This window comes from Myotis yumanensis, unplaced genomic scaffold (assembly GCF_028538775.1).
Source record: "Myotis yumanensis isolate MYYU_CA2020_CCGP unplaced genomic scaffold, mMyoYum1.0.hap1 SCAF_3, whole genome shotgun sequence".
In the NCBI taxonomy this organism is placed as follows: Eukaryota; Metazoa; Chordata; class Mammalia; order Chiroptera; family Vespertilionidae; genus Myotis; species Myotis yumanensis.
The window spans coordinates 215,008,911-215,022,412 of record NW_027223754.1 but is presented as its reverse complement, the minus strand read 5'-3'; the positions used below and the strand labels follow the sequence as shown (position 1 = coordinate 215,022,412).

General features: G+C 55.3%; 1 protein-coding gene and 1 long non-coding RNA gene across 3 annotated transcripts in view; both read right to left on the bottom strand.

The window, feature by feature from the left end:
- The window catches only part of SHANK3 (SH3 and multiple ankyrin repeat domains 3), a 50,280-nt gene extending 46,344 nt beyond the window's left edge, over positions 1-3,936 (bottom strand). For both annotated transcript variants that reach the window (XM_070411374.1, XM_070411375.1), the window contains exons 1-4: positions 3,833-3,936; positions 2,026-2,610; positions 1,506-1,709; positions 594-665 (exon numbers count right to left, since the gene is read on the bottom strand). In XM_070411374.1, the coding sequence (XP_070267475.1) occupies positions 594-665; positions 1,506-1,709; positions 2,026-2,289 (540 nt within the window). In that variant the 5' untranslated portion in view covers positions 2,290-2,610; positions 3,833-3,936. The remainder of the gene's footprint in view (positions 1-593; positions 666-1,505; positions 1,710-2,025; positions 2,611-3,832) is intronic.
- A 6,874-nt stretch (positions 3,937-10,810) lies between these two features.
- Positions 10,811-11,756, bottom strand: LOC139005837 (uncharacterized). The gene is made up of 3 exons (XR_011470709.1): positions 11,588-11,756; positions 11,327-11,465; positions 10,811-11,038 (listed from the first exon to the last, which is right to left on the bottom strand). It is a non-coding gene; the product is annotated as an uncharacterized lncRNA (long non-coding RNA).
- Between the last annotated feature and the right edge of the window lie 1,746 nt (positions 11,757-13,502).

The window sequence follows — 13,502 nt, the reverse complement described above, 5'->3', positions numbered from 1 at the left end:
TGGGAACCTGAGGTGGGAGCTCAGGGGGTCCACCTGTGGGGAGGGCCCATAGCACTACCCTGCCCCTCCCGCATTCAGAGGAAGCAGCAAGGTGCCCCCTAGCAATGGCATCGGGTAGTGACCCACAGGGGTGTCCCGGCCCAGGCCCCAGAGTCAGACAGATGTGGGCTCAGCCCAGCTTCACTGGCCGCACAGTGAGCAAGTCACTTAACTGCTCAGGACTCAGTACCTTCCTGTGCCACACAGGGTGACAGCCCCCACCCCGAGGGAACTAACGAGATGCCTGATTCCAAGTGCGCAGCCCTGGTGACCACGGAGTGATCCCCTCTCCCCCAGTGACCATGGTGGTGCTTGTTCACTTCTCTCCCCTCCCCCACCCCAGGTTCTCACCAAGGCATGTGCCCCATCGCACTGCATCCTCCTGAGCCAGGGTGGGCCAGAGGTTCTGATCCTACCAGAACCCAGCACCAGACCACCTACCCCAGACCCTTGAGGCCTGGAGTCTGCCCAGCCCTCCAGCCCCCACCCCTGCTCTGGGCCCCTGACCACAGGACAAAATAGGCTGAGCCGAAGCCGCATGGCTGCCTCCTTACCTTCGTGTGAAGCTTGGCAAACTGCTTATCATCGATGAGGTTCTGGGCATACACTCGCCTCTTGTATCGAAACTGCTCGGGGAAAAATAAGGCCGGGAAAGGCTGGGCTGAGTGAACGCTCGCACAAAACCCCGTCCTGCTTACCTCTGCGGCTCAGGCCTCAGGCGGGTCACCCCCCTCAGCACAGAACCCCTCTCGCCAGCCACACAGATCCCACCCCCACCATCATGGGCACAGAGCCCACCAGCTCAGAGGGACACACGCCTCGCCTAGCTGTCCGCGGCCCGCAGTGGGCTTTCTGTCTCACTCCTGCCCCCAGGATCCCCTGGGACACCCCGCTCCTCTCCCAAGACCTGGAATCAGCCTTCCCTTCCCTGATACCCGCTCTCTGAGCAGAACTGACCCTGGGCCACCCCCGAGGCCAAGCCAAGTCGGAGCTCAGCTACCATAACGCTTATTTCATTGTTCACTGCACTTGGCATCCCTCCGCCCAAACCACGCGTCTGGGCCCCTTGCCTGACAGGGCACTGCTGGCCTTTACAGCACGAATGGGTGAGCAAATGAGGACGGCTTAGGTCTGCCTTCACAGACTCCCGGGCGGGGGCTGCCGACACACAGACAACGCGCTGGCTTACTCCACACGCGCTCTGGGCGCACCCCCGCTCGCACCCCAACCCCTGGAAGCACGCTCTGGGCTCCCACCGCACACGCTGCTGACTGCAGGCCCGCACACTACTCCCTGCACACACACACCACACACCACACGGCTCGCTGCACGCACCGCACACACAATTCACATCGCTCCCTGCACACAAAGTCCCCGCTCCCACACCAACTGCTCACGCCTCGGAGCTCAGTGGCCGCACCACGCGCGCCCTCCTCCCGCCCAGGCCGCGCCCGGCCGCCGCTCACCTCCAGGTAGGGCAGGGGCGTGTCCAGGTTCGGCGGGTACTCCTGCAGGAGCCGCTCCTCGTCCAGGAACTTGCCCGCGCGGCCCCGGGAGGGCGGCTGGAAGAGCCCGTAGTTGAGCGCGTCCTGGAGGCTGTGGTTGAGCGCGCAGAGCACGCGCTGCTTGGCGGCCCACACGGGCGCGGCCGGGTCCAGGCGCAGGCACTTCTGCGGCGGAGCGGGCGCATGAGCGCGGCTGCCCCGCTCGGCAGCGCAGGGCACCGTGCCCCGGGCTCCCCGCGGGAATCCGGGACTCGGGAGCCCACGCTGCGGACCGGTGCCTCCACCGCCACCAGCGAGGCCCCGCCCGCCCCAAGGGCGGCGCTTCCCCGGGCCCCGCCCCGCGGGGCGCTGGGGAGGGTCCCCTCCGAGGCGGCGGGGGAGGGGTGAGTAGCCGCGGGCCGGGGGTCCCCCGCGCCCAGCTCGGAGTGCACGGCGGGGGGCGGCCGGGCGAGGGGGCGGCCGGGGCCGGGCGCGGGCTCACCGTCTGCTGCAGGTCCGGGATGCCTACGCGCACGACCACGGCGCCGGCCCCTGGGCCGTCCATCCCCGCGCCGGGGCCGGGGCTGCTCGCGGCCGGGAGCGGGGTGCTCGGGGGCTCCACGCGGCGCCCCGGCCCCCCCTCGCCCCCCGCCAGGGCCCCGTCGGTCGCGCTGTGCGGGAGGGGGCCGGAGGGGGCCGGGGCCGACGCGGGGGACAGCGGCGCCGAGGGCTCCGCTGGGGCGGCGGCGGCGCGGCTCAGCTGCATGGGCCCGGGCTCCGCGGCGCTGCTTCCCCGGGGGCGGGGGCGGCGGGGGGAGGGGGCCTGCGCCGGAGGGAAGCGGGGGCGGCCGGGGGGCTGCGCCGTGGCGGGGGCGGTAGGGCTCGGGGCCAGCCCGGGGCGGGGCCGGGCGGGGCGCCTGGGAGGGTCCTGGGTGAGGTGGGAGGGTTGGTGCGGAGGGGGCACCGGCGGGCGGGGACCCTGGGGGCTGCCGAGTGCGGGAGCCCTGGGCCTGGGCGTTGGGAGTGGCTCCGGCTGCGCCGAGCCTCCGCGGACCTGGCGGGAGAGGCGGCGAGGAGGGTCCTGGAGCTGGGGAGGGGCACCGGGACGAGGGCGGGCGGGAGGAGAGAAAAACGGGGATTAGTGTCCGGGAGCGGCTGCGCCCCACTCTCCCGACCTCCCCGCCCGACCCTCCCCCCCGCCCCCCCCCGGAGGCCGGGGACTGACAGGTGCGGAGCCTGCCCCAGGCCCGGGTCCGACGGTGGGGACCTCGGGCGGGGTCGGGCCTGTGCGCTCCCTGAGCCAGGCCACCTCTCGGCCACCGCGTTCCGCGCGGCTCTCCGCGAGTTTGGGGAGCTCGCTCCGGACTCGGAGGCCCGCCTCGCCTCCCCACCCCCTCCAGGCCCCAGGTTCGCCCAGATCCAACGCCCGACGCCCCCTCCCCGTCACCTTAGCGACGGCAGGATGGGGGGCGCGACCTATGAGGAAGGGTTTAGGGGAGGGGGCGCTACTAGACTCCACCTGCGGCAGGAAGAGAATTTTAGTTTTACCCGTTGTCGTGGCAACGCAGGAGGGGTGGCGAGTGGGTGGAGGAGAGGGGAGCGCAGGGAAGAACTAGCTCCGGCACCACCACCCCGCGGAGCCTGCCCGCCCGCCCCCCCCCACCCGCGGGGCCGACGGAACTGCCCCAGGGCGTCCACACGCTGCACCCCAGGGCTCCGAGAGCAGCCGCCACTAAACGTCGCAACATCCCTAAACCCCAGAGAAATACCTCCTGACCCCCCCCCCAGAACTCCCCCCAAACATGGCCCTGCCCCTCCCAGCAGAGCCGCGCACCCTCTGGGAAGGCACACAGCGAACCTCACAGCGCACACCTGTGAGCCCTCACAGCCCGGCCAACGTGGGGCACCCTGGCGCCTGGAAAAAACGCGCTGACCTCGGCCGCCCCCGCCTTCCCCAGGCGCAGCCCTGGATCCCCTGGGCTCCCAGGAATACACTTGAATGAACCCACACAGAACACCTCCCGGGGCCTCCCCATGGCAACCTGGGAACACCCTCACCCCACGCGGAAGTGTTTGACATTCCCTCCAAGAACCGCCGGCTCCCCCACAGAGCCGCCACCACCACCAGGGCCTCCCACCACACCACCCGTGCCCATCCCTCTGCCTCCAGGGCAGCCTCTGGTCCCCCTCCCCCCCAGGGCAGGGGCCGCCTCCCAAGAGCCAGCTCTACCCCCTGAGGGAGCCCTGGCTCACTCCACCCCCATCCACCCTACTTTAGGGAACATCTCTGTCCCCCAGGATCCACTGACCCCACAGAGCCGAGCCTCCAGCGCTGACTGTGGGTCTGTCTGTCCCGCTTTCTCAGCAGACACTCCCTGCCGGGAATGCCCAGACCTCCCACCTCCCTGTCCGGGCTCTTCCCAAGGCCACTGGCCTGGCCTGAGTGAGGGAGCTGAGGGTCCCCTGGGGACTGGAGCAGGATGGGAGGGGTGGAGAAAGCGGGGAGCAGGAAGGGCGGTTGGAAGCCCACTTATCTGCAGGAAGCACCTTGGAAGCATGAGAGTTTGGGTTTCCTGGCCCAGCCCTGGAGAGAGGAAGCGACTGCGTCCGGTGCTCTGTGTCCCCACCATCTTCCTGCCCTTCCCGCTTCCCCCTCCTCAGTCACCCCGGCCCCAACTCCATGCCCACCCAGAGCAGCCCTGCCACCCCCCATCCATACCACCACCACCTCCACCTGCCTTTGCTCCCAGCGGCTCCTCCCATTGTGGCCACTGCAAGGCCATGGACAAGCTCGCCGAAGTCCCTGACAGATGCCAGGAGGAGGCTGTGCCTCTCCCCCACCCAGACTCGGAGCAGTCCTAGTCCTTCACCAACTCCCTGCAAACCTGCCTGATGGCCACATACCCACCTGCCCGCCCAGCCTGGACCTCACAGGGCCCTTCCTGCCTCCCCAGGCCTCCCTACCCGAGCCCTGTGCACCGATGCCCAGCCCCTTGGGAGAGACCCTCCATCGGACTCATGGTCTCCGCTTGGCCCGGCTCAGCCCAGGGTGATACCAGAGCCTCATACAGTGCTGGCTCCGCAAAGAGCATGGCCCACAGGATGGCACATACGCATGAAATCCAGGCCCACACTCCCCGGCTCCCCCACCACCCGCAGCAGCAAAAACAGCACCCCCAGAAGCCCTGCACCCACAGCGGGGCCTCTGTGCCTGCCGTGCGGTGGGTCTGCAGACACGGAAGCCAAGGACGCGGGCGTTTGTGCGCTTTATTTTGTTGAGACTAGAAGACCCCAGGCTCCTGTCCACCTGCCTCAGTAGGTCCACCTTTGCCTGGCCCAGCCCTGCCCCCTTGCCTCCCTTGCCTCTGTCCTTGAAGGTGAGGATTCACCTGACCATGGCCTCCCCCCTTCCTTCAGGACCAGGGTCCCAGAAAGATCGTTGTTCCCTGCTTCTTCCCCACATTCTCCCACCACAAACAAGCTTCCTAGGGCCTTGGGGAGCGCATGTGAGCTAAACACCCAAAACAGTGCCTGGCACAGGGCAAACCCAGCCCTGGATGGAGCCTGCCCACTGGCCCTGGCTGCTCCAGCCTTCACTCCACCTCCCCTGAGGCCCCAAGTGCCTCCTGGTCAACTCTTCTGACAAGGTGTTTGTCTCAACTGACCTTCCCTGCAGCTCAGGTGTGCCCCCTCCTTCACCCCTCACTCCTCCTCTAACCCTCCGGGGCCACTTCCTCACTGAGTTCCAGCCCTGCCCTCCTCGTGCCTCAGCGGCCTAGACCCACATCCACCCTGGAATGACACCATCGCTTTCTTTCCTGGCTCACCTGACTCCTCCTTGAACCTCACACCCTTGGTTTCCAGAACAACTCATGGGGGCAGGGGCTTCTGCAATGAGGCCTTCCCTGTCTGCTCTTCCTTTCTGCCCAGTAGATACTCTTTCCCCCAAGTGGACTCAACCGCCTACCCCCTCACTCCCATCTACATCTCTGTCTTCAGCAGCACCTACTGCAGGTGCTGTATGGAACTCACCTGTTTAGTATCTGTCTTACCACCAGAACATGGCTCTCTGTGGAGAGGGGGCTCCACCTGTTTGGTTACCAATGTGTCCAAGGTCTTGAAATAGTGCCTGGCGCACAGTAGGTACTCAACATAGATTTGCTGAGTGGATGAATCAAAGCTTCAGTTCTAGGCTGTTCACACCTACCTGCCTTCAGGACAGACATCTCCCAAACTCCAGATGAGTTTGTAGGAGGCGGGAATCCTTGAAGGTTCAGTTGATTATAAAACTGGATCTGGTCTTTTCTGGGGGTAGACTTTTTTTGTTGCTCCTAGTTATTAATGTCTATCAGTATATTTAGGTATTTTTTCATCCTGAGTCTGGTTTGTTAAGTTTTCTTTTTCTAGGAAAAATTTCTAAAGAATCTGTTTTTCATCTTGTTTGTCATCTCTATTTTCTATTTGTTTAATTCTAATCCGTTTATTTTTCTCTGCCTTTTCTTTTATTTCTATGATTCATTTTCTAGTTTCTTCAATGGACACTTAACTCTATTTTTAGTCTTTGTCTTTTCTGACCATAAGCACTTAAGGCTATAAATTACCAAATGCCACTTTAGCTCTGTCCCTTAAGTTTTGATAAGTAGTATTTTTAATTAAACCTTGTTATGACTTTCTAATATCAGTTATATTTTTTGGCTTGGGAATTGCAGAAAAGTATGCTTATTTAGAAGTATGCATATTTTTGTTAAATTTATTTCTAAGAATTTTGTTATTTCACATTATTGCAAATAAACTTTTCAAGTTTCATTTTATAACTGTTTATTGCTAATACACAAAAGTACACTGATTTTGTATATAAAAATTTATAGCCTATAACCTTGTTAAATTCGCTTCATTCTAGTAGCATTTTTTACAGGTTCCTTTGGATTTTCTACATAAACAATCAGGGCATCAGCAAATACCAAAATACTTCCTCCTTTTGAACCTTTATTCCTTTTATTTCTTTTTCTTGCCTTATTGCAATGGCTAGGACCATCAGTACAGTGTTATATGGAAGTGGTAAGAGCAAGCATCCTTGCTTTGCTGTCAATCATATGGGGGAAATGTTCAATTTTTTCACCGTTAAGTATAATGTTATCTGAAGGTATTTTTGTAGATTCCCTTTATCAGATTGAGAAAGTTTCCCTCTGCATCATGTACAGATGTCTGTCTCTCTAAAGGAACTTATTGGAAACCTTACCCAATGACTCTGCTTACCTCTCATTAGCCAGAACTGGGTCTGAGTGCAAGTTAGGCTAGGAAATGAGGTTCTTTCTTAGGTGAGCACGTTGCTGCCCCTATGAAACCATGCTGCTGTGAATAATGAAGAAGGCAAGATGGATATTAGGATAGGCAACTAGCAATCATGCAATTCTAGAGGAACAGTCATTTACATGCCAAATTTTTAACTTACTGTTCTTTGTCATCTGGGTTCTGTTGTTGCCATCTAAATAAATGCTACTTATAATTGTCATTTTTTTCTGTATAAGTTTCTGGCTACTTTTAAGACCCTGTTGTCTTTAATATTATTCAGTTTCACATGATGTGTCTAGGTGTGGTTTTAGTTTTAGTTGTCCTCTATGGGGTTTGTTGTGGTTTCTGATTATAAGGAGTTATGTCTTTCATCAAATCTGGAATTTCTCTGCTATTATCTTCTTTTTTTTTTTAATCAGCAAAGTTTTATTATAAAATAAAAAACCAATATTAAAAAAATGTGATATAGTCCTAGCCAGTTTGGCTCAGTGGATAGAGTGTCGGCCTATGGGTTGAAGGGTCCCAGGTTCGATTCCGGTCAAGGGCACATGCCCAGGTTGCGGGCTTGATCCCCAGTAGGGGGTTGTGCAGGAGGCAGCCAATCAATGATTCTCATCATTGATGTTTCTATCTCTCTCTCCCTCTCCCTTCCTCTCTGAAGTTAATAAAAAATATATATATTTTTAAAATCCTATATAATAAAAGCCTAATATGCAAATTGTCCCCTCGACTGGGAGTTCGACCACTCTCTATGACGTGTGCTGACCCCCAGAGGGCGGCGCAGAGCATGGCAGTCATCAGCAATGCAACACAGGCAGCAGGTGGCAGTGGAGGTGCTGCTCGCCCCATGGGCCCTGATGAGAGCAGGACTGTGGAGGGATGGTGGAGAAGGTGAGCAGGCAGCTCCAGGCCAAGGCGGGTGCGAGCAGGGCCTGATCGCCCAATCGGTCAGGCCTTGGGCTGGGACGGGGAACTGAGGGTGGGTGGTGGCGACCAACCTCCTGTGGCACCTGGCGGGATGCGGGGGTGCGACCTCTCACCGGCTACCTGGGGGTGGGGATGATGGGATGGAGGTGCGGTGAGAATGTGGGGTGTCCACCAAGCTTGCTCTCACTCCCTCTGCTCCCCTACCCCAGGACGCCAGCGCTCTTGCGCACCAGAGAAAGTCCCCACGATCAGGTGCTGAGCACCTGTGAGGAGCCCACCCCACACCCCGCGGCCTCTTTGGGTGAGCCAGGCCACAGCCACCAGGACAGCAGGGGCCAGTCAGGCTCCTCGTGAGTTCACACAGGAGCCGGTCTGGGAGGCTGGCTGGGAGCGCATGCTGCCCGCCTGGCTTCTGTGTGGCACCCCTGGTCGGCCCAGAGGCCCACGCTGCGCCCTGGCCCACATCTCCGCGTGGGGACTCGGGCATCGTGACTCAGGCAGAGGGGGGCACGCAGGGGCCCAGGTGCTGCCCAGGGCCCAGAGGTCAGCTGGGACCTGCCCTTCCACGTCAGACGCTCTCACTTCGATCGCCAGCCAAGCCTAGGGACTGCACCTGTGCACGAATTTCATGCACCGGGCCTCTAGTGTGATATAAAAGGGGAAGAGTGGGAGGGGTGCAGGTGAGGAATACAGATGTGCCTTACAGACTATAGAAGAAACTGATCCTGAGCATTTGGGGGAAGTAAAACAGATCTTGGAAGATATAGATCCTACACTGGAGATGGAACCTTCCCGAGTGTGGGATGAGGTGAGATTCTTCTTAGGTGGTGAGGTTCCCCTGACTTCAGACAGGATTTGGTCAGGCCAGCAGAGAAGGGACTTAGAAATTCCCTCCTCTTAGCTAGCTGCCCAGCCATAGAAACCATTAACCCATCTACAAATGGGGACAGGAAACCAGCACCCCTAAGGGAGCCCGGTCCCAAACACACATCGTTTCATTAACCCTCACAGTAAACCCCATAAGGCAGGTATGACTATTGACATTTTATCAATGTGGACAATGAAGTTAGGAAATTCAACTTGAAATAGCTTCCCTGGCTAGTTTGCTATTATCTTCTTTAATATTGTCTCCTCAGTATCTCCTATTGAAAATATGTTAGACCTCAAGGATTATCCTCGAAAGCATTATGTGAAGTGAAATAAGCTATCACAAAGGACAAACATATGACTTTACTTACAAGAGGTATCTAGACCAGACAGATTCATGCAGACAGAAGGGAGAACAGAAGAACAGGGATTGGGGCGGAGAGGCCAGGTAGTTATTGTTTGGGGGGTACAGAGTTGCTGTTTAGGATGATGAAAACGTTCTGGAAATAGTGGTGATGGTTCTACAGCATTATAATATATTTAATGAAATTATAAAGTGTGACATTTTTTAAAAGAGTGAACATTTTAAAAAATATCAGGCCTTCTCATTCTAATTTCTGCAAAATGTTCTCATCCCCTAGTCCAGTGGTTCTCAACCTTCCTAATGCCGCGACCCTTTAATACAGTTCCTCATGTTGTGGTGACCCCCAACCATAAAATTATTTTCATTGCTACTTCATAACTGTAATTTTGCTACTGTTATGAATCCTAATTTAAATATCTGATATGCAGGATGTATTTTCATTGTTACAAATTGAACATAATTAAAGCATAGTGATTAATCACAAAAGCAATATGTAATTATATATGTGTTTTCCGATGGTCTTAAGTGACCCCTGTGAAAGGGTCGTTCAATCCCCAAAGGGGTCGCAACCCACAGGTTGAGAACCGCTGCCCTAGTCTATTTGGGTGCTGGGTAATTCCTTCAGACTATCTTCTAGTTCAGTCATTCCCAGCTGTGTCTAGTCTGCTACTTAACCTGCCCATTAAAATGTAGTTATTACATATTTTTGTTCCTTTTCAAATCTATCAGATTTTTCTGTTTCTCTTTTTTCTGATCCTTTTCGATCGTTTCTCATTCTTGTCCAGGTTTTCAATGGCATCTTTTATCTGTGTGAATATCTTCAGCATACTTCCATGTTTTGTGATTTTATTTTTATTTTAAAATATATTTTTATTGATTTCAGAGAGGAAGGGAGAGGGAGAGAGACATAGAAACATCAACGATGAGAGAGACTCATTGATTGGCTGCTTCCTGCATGCCCCTATTGGGGATCGATCCCACAACCTGGGCATGTGACCTGACAGGGAATTGAATTATGACCTCCTGGTTCATAGGTCGGCACTCAACCCCTGAGCCACGCCGGCCAAGCCATGTTTTGTGACTTTAGATTATGATCTCGTGTTTGCCCCATTCCGCCCGGGGGATCCTGGGGGACTGCGCTGGGCTGTCCTCCTCCAGAGATGACCATTGGCTCAGGCAGTGCCTCAGTGCTGCCAACCAATAACCTTCAACTGCTTCCAGACCACTCCTCATACATGTTTAAAATTCACGCCCATTTGAAGGTAAATGTATATTTCTGAATTTGGGGAGATTTGATTTACATCTTGCGGTGACATCACTACAAAATCTTTTTCATTTCTCTTTCCTGAAGAGCAGGGTTTTTTCTCAGTCTTTCTAGCTTCTCACTGAAATTATGGGTCTTTGAAAGTCCTGACTGTGTGCGGATCTAAATTCTAACTTCTTGTATTGCATGGGCCTAAGCCTGTCTTTTGTCTCCTGTTCGGCCATTACAACCCCAAGCTAAGTTCCTGGTACTGAGACTGTCCCCAAGGTCATATGGGCTAACACTGTTGCTTTTAGATTCCACTTCGTTTTGTGTCTCTGGGAATACACCTTGCTTTCTTTCAAGCTCAGCTATGCATTTTTTAAAAAATGCTTATTATACTTTTGTCAGCATTTCCAAGTGCTTTATAATACAGGGGCTTTAGATTATTTTGTTGAAACTGTTTTTCTTATTCAGCCACAGCAGTCAGCCTGTAGAAGTGTTTATTGATTTTTTGCTGGGCAGATATTAAATGAATGCATAAATGAACAAAAGAACATTCTGCATTTTAAAACGTTTATTATACATACACACCAGAGCACAAAGCAGGAGGAACAGAGAGGTGATTAATGAGCCCCTCTGGTCAACCACGTCCTCTCAGGCACTGAAGATTTTGGTGTCTTGATCATGAGCTGCCTGTGCATCCCAATTCTGACCTCATCATCTCCATCCACGAGATTCCTTGCACTATGGCCTCCCTCTTCCTTGACCTCTCACCTCCCTGACGGTAAAAGCCAGGGTCTGGGTGTAGGTTGCAGACGCCTAGTTTGAGCAGAAAGGGATTGAATCTACGAAGTTAGTGCTACAGAGTCATTGCAAACACACTATCCCTGAGGTCCCCTGGGGAGTTACTCCTGTCGCCACAGTCAGCAGCAGCAAACTAAGGCGTCAGAAAGCAAATGCCCCGCTGCCAGCTCCCTGCGGACCACCCTCTCAGCCGATCTGTACCTCCCACCCCCTCTTGCACCCAGGTAGAGCCCTGTCACGGAGTTCTAGAATCGATTTGGGTAGGAATGCTGTGGGCCACTCCCAGACCCAACTCACAAATACCTGTTGCCCAGTCCTGCTTGTGCTGTCTTCACCCTCCTGGGATGACCTTAAATCCTCATGTCAACAACAGCGGCACTTCCCTGAATGACTAGATGGAGCCGAGGGCCGACATCGCTGCCCAAGCTGCCAACTGGATTTTCTGTGAGCATGAGATAAACATCAGTTGTTTTAAGTCACTAGCACTGGGGGTATCTGTCAAAGTAGCTGGTTTTTCCTCAACTGATATAGGAGGGAGCCCCGGGCCTCCACTGGGCTTCTCACCTGAGTCTTTGCCAGGATCTGCAGGTAGTAGTGCATTGGCCTGCTGCTTAGTGCATCCATCCAAACCGAATGCCTTGAGAACCGGAGAAATTAACACAAGATAGATTCACATACCCGCTGTGTCCATTGGGAGATGGGCTGTGGCCCAAAGTGCATGTTTCATCTGACCCCTCCGATCAGTGGACTGTGGATGGGCGGGGGCATCAGAGAGTCTGGGAAGTGTCATTAGCTCAGAGCCAGAGCCCAACTGTTCGAGAGCTTGGGGTGTCCCCTCCCCCAGTGCACGCGCCATCCTGGCCGGTCTGCACATCCCTGTGTTGGGGGAGGGGGACCAGGCAGGGGAAGACCACAGGGCCTTGGGTATTTCCGCCAGGTCTTTCCCTCTGGCAGAGGCTCCGGATATGCGAATGACTCATGTCCAGGAATTGGAAGAGGAGATGTGACTGCATTGTGAGTCAAGTTCCAGTCGTGTTCCTGAGACATGGGGGTCTTTCCACCCCCACCCCCACCCCCACCTCCACTGACAGAGCCCTGTTTTGTCCTAAGGGTGACTCCATGACCAATGAGCCAAAGGTCTCTGAGGCCACACCATTCTTCTTGACCATCATGGTGACCACACCTACCTGGCCACATGGCCTCTGTCATCCCACCATCTCTTTACCTATTTATTTTCAAAAAATATTTTTTCTTGCCCTGACTGGTTTGGCTCAGTGGATAGAGCATCGGCCTGCGGACTGAAGGGTCTCAGGTTCAATTCTGGTCAAGAGCGCATGCCCGGGTTGGGGGCTTGATCCCCAGTAGTGGGCGTGCAGGAGGCAGCCAATCAATGATTCTCTCTCATCATTGATGTTTCTCTCTCTCTCTCTCTCCCTCTCTCTTCCTCTCTGAAATCAATAAAAAAATTTTTTTTAAATATTTTTTCTTGATTGATTTGAGAGAGAAAGAGATTGACCCGTGGCTCCGCCCATTTCTCTGTACCCCACTTCATTTCTGCCCTCTAGAGGCCAGCCTCCCCACCACTTTCAAGGTCAAGCACAGTACATTCCTTTCCAAGGTGCTGCTGCCCCTCACTGCACCTCTAATGTCGTGTGAGGGGGTGTCCTCAGGCCCTCCCAGAGGAGAGTTCAGGGACCTTGAGCAGGTCAAGCACAAGACATTCCTGTCTCTCAGTCTTTGGATACCTTTTCTCCATTAAAACAAGGCATTTCCCGCATCTCAGCTTCATTCACATGGGCTGTCGTGAGCCCGGCTTAGTTAGCAGAGCGCACACTGTCGACACCATCCAGCCCCTCAGATCCAGAACCCATGCTCACCTTCATATCCACCCAATGCAGGATCATCTTCCTCCAGTATCCTTGCCTCGGGACTTTGCAAAAGGGTGCAGTTGTCCTGGTGTCTAAGTCTCCTCCTCCTGGAGGCTGGGCTGTGACCCATGTGCCTTCCTCAAGCCCTTGGGCCTGTGGAACGGCAGCCGGCTATCAGCCCACCTCAGCCGGTCCTGCACCAGGTCTGCAGGGGCATCCTGGCTGCCAGACCGTGAGTCCCCAGGCTGCCACTTGGAGGACCAGATATTGGATCTGCTGGAGAAGATGCTTCGAGCTCCATCTAGTTCCTTGAAAATTTCCCCTCGCCTGGTCTGGGCAGAATTTCCTTCTGGGACGGAATTGACGTTCCTGATAAAATGCTCTTGAGATAATCCAGTGAACTTTAATGACGGCATGACTTGATTTGGAAACAGTCACCAGCCCCTCTGAGGGCCTGTCACCACAGGTTTTCTGTGTTGAGTCTGAGACGGATCCTCCTCCCGCCCTGAGTGAATCCCTGACGTGGCCGCTCAGGATCCTGCCCCTTCATGCACCATTGTCATGAAACCAACCACTGCTGGGTGGCAACCTGTCTTCATCTCTCCACACTG